The sequence below is a fragment of the Littorina saxatilis genome, linkage group LG7 (genome assembly GCF_037325665.1).
Source record: "Littorina saxatilis isolate snail1 linkage group LG7, US_GU_Lsax_2.0, whole genome shotgun sequence".
Taxonomy (NCBI): domain Eukaryota; kingdom Metazoa; phylum Mollusca; class Gastropoda; order Littorinimorpha; family Littorinidae; genus Littorina; species Littorina saxatilis.
In genome coordinates, this window is record NC_090251.1 from 32059391 (window position 1) to 32075204 (window position 15814).

A 15814-nucleotide genomic window follows, 5' to 3' on the forward strand; every position below is an offset into this window, starting at 1 on the left:
GTTATTGGCGTTACAGGCCTTGGACAGACACTTAGCAAGAGCTAGAGTGATAGATCCTGCCATTACGGTGGGTTATTGGCGTTACAGGCCTTAGACAGACACTTAGCAAGAGCTAGAGTGATAGATCCTGCCATTACGGTGGGTTATTGGCGTTACAGGCCTTGGACAGACACTTAACAAGAGCTAGAGTGATAGATCCTGCCATTACGGTGGGTTATTGGCGTTACAGGCCTTAGACAAACATTTAGCAAGAGCTAGAGTGATAGATCCTGCCATTACGGTGGGTTATTGGCGTTACAGGCCTTGGACAGACACTTAGCAAGAGCTAGAGTGATATATCCTGCCATTACGGTGGGTTATTGGCGTTACAGGCCTTAGACAGACACTTAGCAAGAGCTAGAGTGATAGATCCTGCCATTACGGTGGGTTATTGGCGTTACAGGCCTTAGACAGACACTTAGCAAGAGCTAGAGTGATATATCCTGCCATTACGGTGGGTTATTGGCGTTACAGGCCTTAGACAGACACTTAGCAAGAGCTAGAGTGATATATCCTGCCATTACGGTGGGTCATTGGCGTTACAGGCCTTAGACAGACACTTAGCAAGAGCTAGAGTGATAGATCCTGCCATTACGGTGGGTTATTGGCGTTACAGGCCTTAGACAGACACTTAGCAAGAGCTAGAGTGATAGATCCTGCCATTACGGTGGGTTATTGGCGTTACAGGCCTTAGACAGACACTTAGCAAGAGCTAGAGTGATAGCTCCTGCCATTACGGTGGGTTATTGGCGTTACAGGCCTTAGACAGACACTTAGCAAGAGCTAGAGTGATAGATCCTGCCATTACGGTGGGTTATTGGCGTTTGTTTGTTTGTTTATTTGGTGTTTTACGTCGTTTTCAACCACGAAGGTTATATCGCCACGGGGAAAGGGGGGGGGGGGAGATGGGATAGAGCCACTTGTTAATAGTTTCTTGTTCACAAAAGCACTAATCAAAAAATTTGCTCCAGGGGCTTGCAACGTAGTACAATATATGACCTTACTTGGAGAATGCAAGTTTCCAGTACAAAGGACTTAACATTTCTTACATACTGCTTGACTAAAATCTTTACAAACATTGACTATATTCTATACAAGAAACACTTAACAAGGGTAAAAGGAGAAACAGAATCCGTTAGTCGCCTCTTACGACATGCTGGGGAGCATCGGGTAAATTCTTCCCCCTAACCCGCGGGGGGCGGTTATTGGCGTTACAGGCCTTGGACAGACACTTAGCAAGAGCTAGAGTGATAGATCCTGCCATTACGGTGGGTTATTGGCGTTACAGGCCTTAGACAAACACTGAGCAAAAGCTAGAGTGATTGTTGGTCGATGCCATAATAATGAGATACTGACGTTACGGACCTTAGAAAGACACTGAGCAAGAGCTTGAGTGATTGTTGGTCAATGCCATTATGATGAGCTATTGGTGTTGCGGGCCTTGGAAAGACACTGAGCAAGAGCTAGGGTGATTGATGGTCAATGCCATTATGATGAGCTACTGGCGTTACGGGCCTTAGAAAGACACTGAGCAAGAGCTAGGGTGATTGATGGTTACTGCCACTAGTGTTACCGACGTTACTGATTGCGTACGTAATTGGCAGGCAATGATCGAAAGAAACAAATTAACCCTCAAACTATGCAGTGGTAAACCTCTTTAAAAAAGGTCAAAAATAATCGCAAAGATATTCAGCATGTTGGGGTCATGATGATGTCTGAGTGGACACAACTAAAAGGGGAAAAAACGCAGCAAACAGGGTAGCCAGCGCTGCTTACTGTTTCGGCTGAAGTGTACCTAAAATCATCAATTTGTCAATATATAAGTCTCCTTGGCTGCGCATTAATCTGCCAAAATGTGTTATCTGTCTTCGCCTTAAGCGGAGGCTACTAGAATTAGCAGGAAACGGTGAAACAATCACAACCGAGGGTAGCCTATCACAAGCCACTTGTTTACTACCCCCACACGCCTTCCATCGCCCACCCCCACCCCTCACCGTAGTATTTTGTTCTGTTATGAAACCTCCTTGTGTTTTACGGAGCCAAAACACGAAGGAATTTCGTGCTCTGCGCTTCCAGTCAACAACTCTTGTACACTCCTTTCTCTTCCCACGTACACATTTTTGACGCCTTCCAAAAAGAAAAGAAAAACATCCTGATGTACCTAGTAGAACCTCCCCCATACCTGTTCTAGTGTGTAGAATGAAGTTTGGGATTTGCGCAGACGATGATTTGTGTGATTTTCTGTTTGCTTTTTTTAGGTTTACTTTTCTAGGACGTTTTGAAGGTCACCTTTTCTCCCGAGAAGCAACATGAAGAAGAGGGACGTTTGCTAAAGCTGGGACAAACTTAAAATATACTTTTAGCTTCCTTTCCGTGTCAGCCATCTTATAAAACATCCATATCTTTTTATGCTTTTACATTACTTAAGGGTATCCCACTACTTGGACACAAATCCTAAATCAAAAGCCTCCGCTTTCTCTGCAGCCTAGAATTTATTTACTTTGTGTGTGTGTGCAATGTTGTAACTGACGTATATATGTCAATATCCGAAAAATATCAGCAAAGAATTATTCTGCGCAGGAAGCCTCAACACTGTTGACTTTTGGTATATGACCAAGTGGTAGTGTGCTCTTATATGTAACATTTCTGTCTTGTACTTTCATAGATATCTCAATTTCGTATCTTTCTATGGTCCAAGTTTCATACAAGCACCACATCCAGACGCATGTGAATCCAGAAAGCTATTTTGAAAGGGTCTTTTTTTTCTTTTCTTTTTTGTGTGTTGCTATGTAGGGCTTTATCCGTCTTCTCCTTAAATGTATAATCATCAAGCTAACTTCTTTATTTCCCTTGAGGTATGGTGCGCAGGCGTACAATTATTTGCTTGATTTATTCATATATTTATTATTGTCCTCGTTTTCTCTTCAGACAGGATGGGTTTCTTGGCAAGCTAGTGTAAGTCGCAACGACTCTTGTCAAGGCCGTCTGTGTGATATCTCTACCTTTCACGAACCTCCCTCCCTCCCTATCCACCCCCATTCCTCAAAGGTTGTGCCCCTGTCTCTGTATCCCCCACCCCACCCCCTCTCAGTTTATTAACCAACCGCCCTCCCTCCCCAACTCCATACTTCTTCTTCTGCGTGTTATCCATCCCCTCCTCCCAAATCCTCTTCTATTCCCTTTGCTCCCGTCTTTTTCTTCTTCTTCGTTTTCTTCTTCTGCGTCTATCCAAAGAAGCTCTTTGGTCTATCTCTGTCCTTGTATCAGGCATATAACTTTGGGAAAGCACGAGATCGTGCAAGTTGGCATAACTTGGGGTACCAGTACCACAGGCTGACTTGCAGAACGGAGAGAAAAGAGAAAGAACGACAGAGAATAGCGAGCTGACAACTGTTGTAATGAATGGCACATGAACGTGCATTCCTACTGACTCCCAGCCACACACCAACACGGTAACTCCAGCGACAGAGTTATAGTGGAGAAATATTTCTCTTCGGTCTGTATACAGTGGGAACCCCCTAAGACCTCGACAAATCTGAGAAAATCAGGTCTTAAAAAAGAGGGGTCTTAAAATGGGGGTAAATTTAAAGAGGCTCTGAACAAAAAGTCTTAAAAAACAAGGTCTTGAAAGAGAGGTAGTCTTACATTTGGGGGGTCTTAAAAGCGGGGTTCCACTGTCTAGCTGAGTGTTGCTGTGCCTTGACCTAGCTGGGCTGGTGGGTGTAAAGCAGCACGTGCACGCCGCGCGCAGGCACCAGCGCCGACACCTATATGGCATCGAGATCCAATCGCCGACGATGCTACTGACACTCTGCTGCAAAGTCTGACTATCGTGTGAAAATCTGGCACCTTTGGCGGACACGTGTGTTCCCATTTTCATATCATATATCATATAATATACGGCATGTAAGCTAGATAAGCCTTTTGCCTGCTGTATGAAACTGTTTGCAATGAATTTTTTTCATTTTTCATTTTCTTTATGTGTTTTATTGCGTTAGTGTTCGGCGTTCATTTCTGGCATGCTTTCTTTTAAAATCAAAGGTTCAAATCGACCTCATACATAAATTGTTGCAATTGATGCGAAGTTTGATTTCTTTTTTTAAGTAGGCACTTAAAAGCATTTTCTGACCAAATTAAGCTATTCAGTGTCGGTACACATTGAGTACTCATATTTTGATTGAAAAAAGTTCGTGTTTTGTTGTTGCTATTTTAATGCTATACATGACTATTTACAGTTTTGCTGAAACTAAAGTTGAAATACGTGAGATATACACGCCTAGTTTTAGAAATAGAATCATTTGCCCGTTGTACGTTACTAAGTTTTCGGTTGCTTGTGGTCGAAGTGCTTTGCGTAAGCATTTCCTGTCCTGAACACATTGTTGGAAAACATGAAATTTGTAAACATGCTTTGTGTTTGGGCACACTGACATCCTGACTTTTTTTTTCAATTTCGAAAAATGCTTTGCGTCCTCATTTCTAGTCTTATTTCCAGCTACTGTGCATGAGATACATTCACTTTGTTTTTAAAACACATTTCCAATTTAAAACTTACTGCATATTACTATAAATCGCCATGTGCTTAAGCAAGAATGGAGCAACTTTTAAATTAGCGCTATTGCCATTGTGTTTTTATAAATTATTATTATAATTTATCTAAAATAGCAAGTGGTATTGTTTCACAGCTAGCACAACTTTCACCCCCATAACAGCTGAACCAGCGGTTTGGCCCAATGGCAGCCTGTCCCAGGTATACAGATACAGGTAAGAAGACCCCGGTACCCCGCGCGCGTGCGTGCGTGCGTGCGTCACGTGCCAGAATGTATATACCCCCCTCCGCTTCGCCTGAATGCGTTGCGCGTACGTGGTACCCACCAGGTACAGTCAGGTAACGGGAGCAAGTTAGTTTTTGTGCCTTGTCAGCACAAAGGTGGCTAGGGGGGGGGGGGGGGGGGTTAGGGATGGGTTTGCTGATACATGCGCCAGACTGAGTGGAAATGACGCTGTAGTAATGCAAGAGATTTCGTCTGCGTTTGCATAGATGTGATGATGATGTTAGTATGGGTAGCGTTGACGTGGTTGATGCGTTCGACGCATATGGTAGTGATATGTCTGGAAGTGATTCCTTGAGTGATAGTGTGGATTTACTTAGTAGTAAAAATAATGTTCTTTCCTGTTTATCGCTGAACGTATGTGGAGTTATATCAAAATTGAAATTTCCTGATTTTGTAGAATTCATTGTGAAATATGATGTAATTTGTCTTAGTGAAAGCAAGTTAGATGACGTAGACAAGGTTGACGTGCCAGGTTATGTAGCATTCTATAAAAATAGAGGTAAATTTAGAAGAAAATCAGGAGGTATCTTAGTTCTTATACGTGAATGCTTCGCAGATAGTATCACTGTTTTTGAAGAAAGAAAGCTTTCTCATAAGATAACGGAAGACGTAAAGATGTGGTATAGATTTTTGGATATTGAACTGTGTGAGAATGCCCTATTTTTTAAGTTGGGAAAGAAAGTGCTTGGTCGTGACACACTCTTTTGCGCTGTATATATTCCTCCTGAAGGCTCGCCTTATCTAAATAAAGATGTCTATAGTGAACTAGAGGAAGCATACATAAACTTTGGTGTGGAAAACGACTATGTTTGTTTTTTAGGGGATTTCAACTCTCGCACTGGGAATTTGAATGAAATTTTGTCCGATGATGATAAGTATGCAGAAGGTGTTGTAGATAATGGCTTTGATATCACGGATATTGGTGAGCGTGTTTCACAAGATAATAGAACAAACAACTTTGGATTTAAGTTAATTGACTTCTGTAGGACAACTGGTTTAATAATTGCTAACGGTAGAGCTGGTGATGATGCTAACCTTGGCAGATGTACTTGTAAAGATAAAAGTGTTGTTGACTATTGTATTCTGTCAAGCAATTTATTTGTTAAAGTTGAAACTTTTGCTGTTTTGGATTTTTGTGAAATGTACTCGGACGTTCATTGCCCGCTCGCCCTATCTTTCTTTAGGCGCGATGAGTCTGATAGAAACAATGAAAGTATTGAAGTATTGATTGCGTGAATGACATGAGAAATCCAAATGAGAACTTAGAGCATATCGAAAATAACGTTGAATACACAAAACCAAATTGGAATGAAGGGAGTAAGTTAGCTTTCACAACCGCTTTAGAGGAAACTGATATTAGTGATATTGATATTCAATTAACAAACATGTTGAGCTCTGTTATTAATGTGTCTGCAGAGGACATTGATAATGTAACTACTAATATATGTGACATTCTAAAGCGTTCTGCGGAAAAAATTGGAGTAATTAAGAAAAAGAATAAGATAAAACAAGTAAATAGTAAGAAACGAAAACCACACCAGCCTTGGTTCAATACAGTTTGTAAAGAAAAAAGGAAAATATTTGTACGTGCAAAAAACAAAGTTAAGCGTTTTAGAAATATTTTTTCTGAGCATGAAAAGAAGAATGCCTTTAAGGACTATAAAACAACAATAAAAAAAGAATGTAAGTTGTATCATAAAGAATTTGTGAAGAAACTAAGAAAAATGAAAACTTGCGATCCAAAGGCGTATTGGAATGAGCTAAATAAGAATAAGAATAATAACAAAAGTACTAAGTTTCCTTCTTGCTCAGCATTTTTAGAACACTTTACAAAGTTACAGGAATGTGACGAAGATGATGTGGATGAAGAAAGAGATCTGTTTGGTGATAATAGTTTAAATAATGAAGTTCTGAATGCACCCATTACAAAAGAGGAATTTATAAAATGTGTAAAAAAATTGAAAAACAACAAAGCGTGTGGTCAAGATAAAGTTATTAATGAGTATTTGAAAGCCTTTAACGAGGGGATGACTGATATTGTTGTTAAGTTGTTTAATGTTGTGTTACAGTCTGGTAATGTTCCTACTCAGTGGTCCATTGGCGAAATTATCCCGCTGTATAAAAATAAGGGTTCCCAAACAGACCCAACTAATTATAGAGGAATAACAATACTTAGCTGCTTTGGTAAACTATTCACTGCGATTTTAAATACCAGATTATCGACTTTCTTGGAACTTAATGATAAGTTAGGTCAAGAACAGACAGGATTTCGTGCTGGTTTTTCAACATTAGATCATATCTTTACTTTGCATTGTGTTATAAATTTTTTTCTCCAAAAGAAAAAGCGTTTGTATTGTGCATTTGTCGACTATGAGAAAGCGTTCGATAAAGTTCGGCGAGCACTTTTATGGGAGAAATTAGTTAGCTTTGATGTTAATGGAAATTTTTTGAAAACTGTTAAAAATATGTATGATAAAGCAAAATCATGTATTAAAGTTAAAGGTGAATGTTCTGGTTATTTTCCTAGCATTTGTGGGGTCAGACAAGGAGAAAATTTGTCTCCCTTGTTTTTTGCTTTGTTTTTAAATGACCTAAAGCCGTATTTAGGGGAAACTAGTGATGGATTGACTTCTCTCTCTAGAGAAGCTGTTTCTCTTGGTATGGATGATGCTGATGTGAATGTAATGTTTCAACTGTTTGTATTATTGTACGCTGATGACACTGTGATTTGTGCTGAGTCTGAAACGAAATTGCAAGAATGCTTAGATAAAATGCATGCATACTGCTTGAAATGGAAACTGAATATTAATGTTAAAAAAACGAAAGTCATTGTTTTTTCAAGGGGTAAAATAAGAATTATACCTAAATTTACGTATGATGATAAGCCAATTGAGGTAGTCCTTGATGTGATGTACTTAGGGTTACAGATTAATTATAATAATAAATTTTCGGTAGCACAAAAAAATGTGTATGACCGTGCGTCAAGGGCTATGTTTGCTCTTCTTCGCACATGTAGACAACTCTCATTGCCCGTGGATATACAGATTGATCTATTTGACAAAATGATTGTTCCGATTTTACTATATGGCTGTGAAATTTGGGGTTCAGGTTCTTGCGATTTAGCTACGAAGCTTCAGTTGCGTTTTTATAAGATAGTTTTCAAACTAAGAAAATCCACCCCTAATGCAATGGTTTTTGGCGAACTTGGAAAATATCCCTTAGATGTCAATATGAAATGTAGAATGCTCTGTTATTGGTATAAACTAATTGACCCAGTTAACAAAAACAAATTTTCAAGTGTTGCTTACAGATTTACCTATAGACTATATTCGCAAAAGATGTTTACTTCTGATTATCTGTCATGCATAGAAAAAACGTTAAGTGATATAGGTCTTTCTGGGCTTTGGATACAACAAGAATTTGTTTCTCAATATACATCTACTTGGTTTAAAGAAAAAGTAAAGCGGTGTTTATATGACCAGTATATTCACAATTGGTTCTCAGAAATGGATACAAAAGACATTTTTTGTAATTATAGAATGTTTAAAGATAGTTTTGTGTGTGAAGACTACATTAAATCCTTGACGTTCCAAAAAGTCGTTACACTCATGAAATTTAGAACTACAAATAACAACCTGCCAGTACAGAAAGAAAGATACCTTAATATACCTAGAGCAAATCGCATTTGCAGAAAATGTACATCAGAAGATATAGGAGATGAGTATCATTATTTGTTTGTTTGTGACTTTTTCAATGAAAAAAGAGCAGAACTTATTCCACCATTCTACTGGAAAAAACCAAATTCACTTAAATACAAAAAACTGTTTGTATCAAGAAATACGAAATTGTTGACGAAACTCTTGGAATTTATAAAAAAAAAAAAAAAATTTTTTTCTTTTTTTTTTTGACCTCAGTTGCATGCAGGATGCTTCAATCCATATTTTTTGCCCGATTTTTGTAATTTTTTTTTTTTTTTTTTTTTTTTTTTTTCTTTAAGGCGGGGAGCATCCTTCTTCCTTGGTCTCTTTCTGTATAACATAATCAACTTTATATTATACAAAACATAAATTTCTGTCTAATGTTTAACTCTAATTCCAATAAAATACGTAAGTCTAACTTCTTCCCATACTTAAATTTTCCTATGGTCATTTTTGTTATCAAAATACAATAATTTATAAAGTAAATTTGATCGTTTTTTAAATTTTCATTCCAAAAACCAAATAATATATCTGTTTCATTCAAAGTTATATTATAATAAATTTGCTTAAAAATAAAGTCTTTACATAGTTTCCAAACGTTCCTCACCTCTTGACAATGAAAAAAGAAGTGCTCAAGTGTATCCAGTTCATTACAAACTTCACAATTATTAGTTTGACATAAACCCATCTTGTTTAGTAAAATATTCGTTGGGTAAATTCTGTGTAAAATTTTCCAATGAAGCAGGCGCAGTCGTTCTTCTTTTGTACAATGAACAGCTAACAGCCAGTGTCTTGATTCCAGAACAACATTATGCTTTCTTTGCCAAAAAGAACAGGCGCTCGGAGTTTGTACCTCGAAATTAACCAAAACAGTTCTTATTTCCCTTGGTGTAATATTACCAATACGAGTCAAACCCTGCAACAGAACATATCGGTATGGCAATCACTTGGTACTTTGTGCATTTTTGAATTTGCGAATATTGTTTATAATGCCCCTGGGTAATGAACAATAAAAACTTGACTTGACTTGACTTGACTTGACTTGACTTGCTCATTTCGATGCTTCCGATTCTCTCAGGTGCCATGAGATTGGTTCGGCATATTTCTCATAACCGTAGTTGTCTCTATTTAGAACGCTTAATTCCCCTTTTTACATTTAGTCAAGTTTTGACTAAATGTTTTAACATAGAGGGGGAATCGAGACGTATGTGTGTGTGTGCGTGTGTGTGTGTAGAGCGATTCAGAGTAAACTACTGGACCGATCTTTATGAAATTTGACCTGAGAGTTCCTGGGTATGATATCCCCAGACGGTTTTTTTATTTTTTCGATAAATGTCTTTGATGACGTCATATCCGGCTTTTTGTAAAAGTTGAGGCGGCACTGTCACATTCTCATTTTTCAATCAAATTGATTGAAATTTTGGCCAAGCAATCTTCGACAAAGGCCGGACTTCGGTATTGCATTTCAGCTTGGTGGCTTAAAAATTAATTGATGACTTTGGTCATTAAAAATCAGAAAATTGTAATTAAAACTTTTTTTATAAAACGATCCAAATTTACGTTCATCTTATTCTTCATTATTTTCTGATTCCAAAAACATATAAATATGTTATATTCGGATTAAAAACAAGCTCTCAAAATTAAAAATATAAAAATTATGATCAAAATCAAATTTCCGAAATCGATTTAAAAACAATTTCATCTTATTCCTTGTCGGTTCCTGATTCCAAAAACATATAGATATGATATGTTTGGATTAAAAACACGCTCAGAAAGTTAAAACGAAGAGAGGTACAGAAAAGCGTGCTATGCAGCACAGCGAAACCACTTCCGCGCTAAACAGTCTCGTCAGTTTCACTGCGTTTTGCACGAGCGGCGGACTACGGTCATTTTGAAAAAATGCAGTTCAGTTTCATTCTGTGAGTTCCACAGCTTGACTAAATGTAGTAATTTCGCCTTACGCAACTTGTTACATTTAGTCAAGTTTTGACTAAATGTTTTAACATAGAGGGGGGGAATCGAGACGAGGGTCGTGGTGTATGTGTGTGTGTGTGTGTATGTGTGTCTGTGTGTCTGTCTGTCTGTGTGTGTGTGTGTGTGTCTCTGTGTGTGTGCGTGTGTGTAGAGCGATTCAGAGTAAACTACTGGACCGATCTTTATGACATTTTTCATGAGAGTTCCTGGGTATGAAATCCCCAGACATGTGTTTCATTTTTTCGATAAATGTCTTTGATGACGTCATATCCGGCTTTTTGTAAAAGTTGAGGCGGCACTGTCACACCCTCATTTTTCAATGAAATTGATTGAACATTTGGCAAAGCAATCTTCGACGAAGGCCGGACTTTGGTATTGCATTTCAGCTTGGAGGCTTAAAAATTAATTAATGACTTTGGTCATAAAAAATCTGAAAATTGTAATTAAAATTAATATTTTATAAAACGTATTCTTCATCATTTTCTGATTCCAAAAACATATAAATATGTTATATTTGGATTAAAAACAAGCTCTGAAAATTAAAAATATACAAAATTATGATTAAAATTAAATTTCCGAAATCGATTTGAAAACAATTTCATCTTATTCCTTGTCGGTCTCTGATTCCAAAAACATATAGATATGATATGTTTGGATTAAAAACAAACTCAGTAAGCTAAAAAGAATAGACACAGACAAACGTGTTATCCTGCTCAGCGCGACCACTACCGCACTATTCTGCATGGCTTGTCGATTTCACAGCCTTTGCCACGAGCGGTGGACTGACGAAAGTACGAGTATGTGGTCTTGGTGAAAAAAGCAGTGCGTTCAGTTTCCTTCTGTGAGTTTGACAGCTTAACTAAATGTTGTTATTTCGCCTTACGCGACTTGTTGTTTGTTTGTTTGGGGTTTTTTGTGTTTTTTTTTTTGGGGGGGGGGGAGGACTGTTCTTTAAAGGACCCACTTTACCGCGCACAACATTTTATCGTTTTAAGATCACACACACACACACACACCCACATTGCAAAAACAAATTGCATATGACAAGACAATGACTGCACTTGAATGTAATTTTAATTGATTTTTTTCACATGAAGAAATCAGTAAACAAAAAAGTCCTTACCTCTTCTTTTTGCTTCCTGTCTTGTTCTGCTCTCTCAGCCGCCATTCTTTCTTCTTCCTCCTGAAAGAAGAAAAACAGCATGGTTAGAGTAGACAATGGTAGTATTATATCAGAATGTGTGGTCAGAGTGGACAATGGATAAACAGATAAATTGACTGTGGTAACTAACATCAGAGCAGCAAATATCTTAGCATGGCTAAAAGTTTAAGTATAATACCATACTACCATACTATATCTGCCGTGAACGCAGAACCCCCTCTTAATGACTTTTTGCTTTCTCCCCCCCCCCCCCCAATCCCTCCGTCCCCACCCACCCCTTTCTCTCGCTATAGAATCAATCTATCCTTACACATATGAAATTGCAGCATGCAGGAACATGCAATTGGCATACCAAACAACGTGAGCTTAATTAGCTGGGTTTCTTTTGGCTCCTTAGTTGGCATTTTGGGAGCAGACACGTTCTGAAGAGCAGAAATTAGTGACGTTTTGGCGTCCGTTGGTAATGCAGACCCGAACTCCATTGCGGATTTGCTGTTAACAAAGGTCTTTGATTTACTATCAATAGACTGTTTCCAAAGAGGGGACGGGCTCTCAGACGTGCTCACCACCTCCAGTTGTTGCCAAAATGAAAATAAGCTTTTTCCTTCAGGAACTTCAGACGCGTCACTTTCCGTTTCGGAAGCAGCGCTGGACCTCGGCTCTGGCTTCTTGGTTTTTCTCAGCGTCACTTCCAGAATTTCCTGACAAGAAATGCTCCTTGCAAAATCGACCTTGGGATGTGGAGCCTTGGCGGTTTTGCCGAGTGTCACCTCATGAGTTTCATAGCTTGACATGACTGGCTCTGACGGTTGTAAGCGTTTTGCAGGAACAGTCAATTGTGAACCCCAACCACGAAGTCTAAGAGCCGATTTTAAATCCGAGGGTCTGAGCAAATGCTTTTTCATTTCATTTTTTTCATTTTCATTTTCATTACTTTATTGTCCCATCGCTGGGAAATTCGGGTCGCTTCCTCCCAGTGGAAAGCTAGCAGCAACGGAGTCGCGCTACCCAGGTGTCTGCGTGTTTAGGTGTATTCAGCCACCTGCACTTATGGCAGAATGACCCAGATCTTTTACGTGCCATTGTGATGACACGGGGGTGGGACATGGCTTCCGTCTCTGGGTCTGCACATAAAGTTGACCCGTGTCCGTCCCGGCCCGAATTCGATCCTGCGACCTTCCGATCACAAGTCCAGTGCTCTACCAACTGCCAGAAGATTCCAACGAAGAATAATCAGGTCTGGAAGAGTTTATGTTCATTCCTTTTGTAATAAGTAGAATCTCTGCACACATCATAGAATGGAGGTCCACCTCGTTCTTTTTACCGACCTTGGAGGCGGTTGATTTTTCTTGGCCTTCGCTGAAGGTACGATTCGACACAAAGGAGTTTGAGACTGGTGGCGGTGGGGGCGGGGGAGGGGGAGGAGGAAGGCCAAAGCACGGAGGTGGAAGTGGCCTGAAGGGTACAGGAGACTGGGTGGGTGAGAGGGACATTGGAGGGGGACACGGGTGGGGGCAGTGTCGGAGACATAGACGGCACGGGAGGGGGCGGGGTGACGGGAGGGGTATGAAACGCATCAATCGGTGGGGGCGGGGTTATCGACGGCGATGAATCCACCACGAAAGGAGGGGGTGGGGGAAGGGGCGGAGACGAGGGGCGCGCCATTGCAGACTTGAGCAAGTTAGCCATAAAAGGGACGTCCTTGTCCAAAATATCGGGCATGGACGCGGCTCTGTCCCTGTCCCAAGCACTTTCAAAGACAGGATGATTCTTTGAGAAACTGTCCTCTGAGAAATAAGCAGACACGCGCTGCGTATAGGATGCCTGATCCTCCGCGAAGTCGTCCGTTTCGGAATACCCGGGGGGTGGGGATATGTCGTAGTTGGACGAGCAGGAGCATGTGTCCATGTACTGAGCATCAAGGACATGCTGTGCTACGCCCTGGCTGATCTGGGTGAGATCCTCACTCTCCTTCACGACATTCTCTGCCTTTTCTTTCTCCTCTTCGCTGTCTAAGTCCTCCACGAGGTCGTCGAGAAAGTCGAGGCACAAGCGCAGTTCTTCTTTGATCTTGTCTGGGCGGCCACCTCGGTTGCCTGGGTGACCGGACAAGAGGCGTGACACAGAAGGGGTGGGCGGGGCAACATGCATGAGCGGGTTTTCCATTTTCTTGCCGACATGCTAAAACAGACATGCAAAAAAGGCGTGGGTAAATTAGCATGCAAAACAAACAGAGGTTACACACAACACTCAACACAGGTGGTAAGAAAGAATAGGAAGGTTGAAGAGTTTCTGCTTTAACAAAACTAGATTTGTTGCCGTAGTAACGCTGTTCTTATTCTCGTTGAATGTTTGACTGATAAGAGTTAAATATGCCCGGCTTGCAACATTTCATATTTTCCAAAAACGTTTACTGCAGTGAAATGCTAAAAACTTAACAACTGTTCTTCAAGATCTTATTCTTTAAAAGGCAATTATCTGTGCAAGGGTCGAGTACGATCTCCTTTCATTTATCTGAACTATTTGTTGCCTTGCATTGGGGCCAGTAAGTAACTGCACAAATACAGGTTCCTTCAAATTAAGACAGCTGAAGCAAAGTGTATACCCGAGTGTGATTCGAAAAACTCGAGTCAGGACGTGTCAGTACCTGTGCAAAGGCAGCTTCCTCAGGGATGTGATCCCAGGAGCTCTCCTCAAGATATACATTTTTGTGATCAGCAACGGACACATTGCTGACGTCAGCCTCTTCCAGGAAGGAATCCTCTTCTTCTTTCTCTTCTTCCCCTTCCTTTTCGGCCAAAGAGCTACGGAAGCGGGCGGGATCTTTTCCGTAAGGGTGAGGAACTCTCGGAGACTCTGCAAGCTTCTCCTGTTTCATGGAGGCCACCATGGGCTCGCTCTGGCTGCGGTACAGAGAGAACGGGTCCTGGTTGTGCTCGAGCCTCCTCTCCTCTCCTTTATTCCCCAGACTGTCCCTCTCCTTCAGCCTGTTGCTGAGCTGGCCAATCAGGTCGGCGATCTGGGACCTGGGTTTAATGGAGCCTGGGTTGAGGTCTCCCTGACTGTGCATCTTGTACATGCGCGGCTCTCCCTTCCTGCCCTGCAGCTGTCTCTGGAGCTCGCTCATGCGGCATGAGATGTCCTGGTGTCTATCCGTGGATGTGTTTGCTGGAGAGGATACAGACCTCTGGTGTCCAGCTTGCTTCGGCTTACCGCCTTCCACCGGGGACGAGACGGACCGCTGGTGGTCAGCTTGGATAGGAGAGGCGTAACCTGAAAGCCTCGTGTCAGAGGATGTCAGTGTCGTTCTCTCAGCAGAAGTCTTAGAGGTAAACTGCACAGGAGGTATCATCTCCACTGACGAGTCTGGACAGTCGTCGCGATCATACACTGGCGACTGAGCTCCTGAGCTGAGGTATTCGAATGGCGTTAAGTACTCTCCTTGGTTCACGCGTCTTATCAGCGTTTTCATTCTTTTCCATGGCGTTCCCGAAGCTGGATTCATAGTCAAAGCCTTCGCTGTCTTGGCGGGCAAAGGCCGAGGAGAGAGCAGGAGATGAGGACCCGTTGTCACTCTTCATGGCTTTGCGGGGGCTTGGCATCTCCGTTTCGTCGTCGTCATCAGAGTCTGCTCCGTCTTCCTTCAAGGCGCGGTAAGCTCGAAGCTCTTTGCTAGCCCTGTCTCATTACACCATATTGTCCTTTTGATCTCTGCCGAATGGAACTAAGTCATCCTCTTCTTCTGCCGACGAGTCCATGCTAGAATCTGAATCGGCGGTCGTTGACGTCTCAGGTCTTTCTCTCTGATTTCGCCTTGAACTAGACTGTTTTCCTGCTGCCCGCTTCTCGTCCACGGACACCTTGGCCAGCGGAGAGGTCCCCTTGGTGCGAGACCTTCGCCTATTGGGCGCGTTGTCACCCAGCTTGGGCAGCTTCATACCATGGCCATGGTGGAACATGAGGTCGTCCTAGGAGCACCCTAGATCACCGTCACTGGACATCTCCAGATGCCGCTCGTTCTCCATAGCCAGGTCGCTGATGGCATCGTCACTCGTGTAGCTGAACACACACTCGGATAGAGCCGACCTGCCTGTGTTGGGGAGACCACT

General features: G+C 41.3%; 1 protein-coding gene and 1 long non-coding RNA gene across 19 annotated transcripts in view; one reads left to right on the forward strand and one right to left on the reverse strand.

Annotated features, from left to right (window-relative positions):
• LOC138971193 (uncharacterized) overlaps positions 1 to 15814 on the forward strand; it is a 666631-nt gene that overhangs the window by 630796 nt on the left and 20021 nt on the right. The gene's annotated exons all lie outside the window — the stretch shown is intronic.
• The window catches only part of LOC138971189 (troponin I-like), a 106066-nt gene that overhangs the window by 14944 nt on the left and 75308 nt on the right, over positions 1 to 15814 (reverse strand). For all 18 annotated transcript variants that reach the window (XM_070343847.1, XM_070343845.1, XM_070343846.1 and 15 more), the window contains one exon: positions 11667 to 11726. In XM_070343847.1, coding sequence (XP_070199948.1) covers positions 11667 to 11726 — 60 coding nt within the window. The remainder of the gene's footprint in view (positions 1 to 11666; positions 11727 to 15814) is intronic.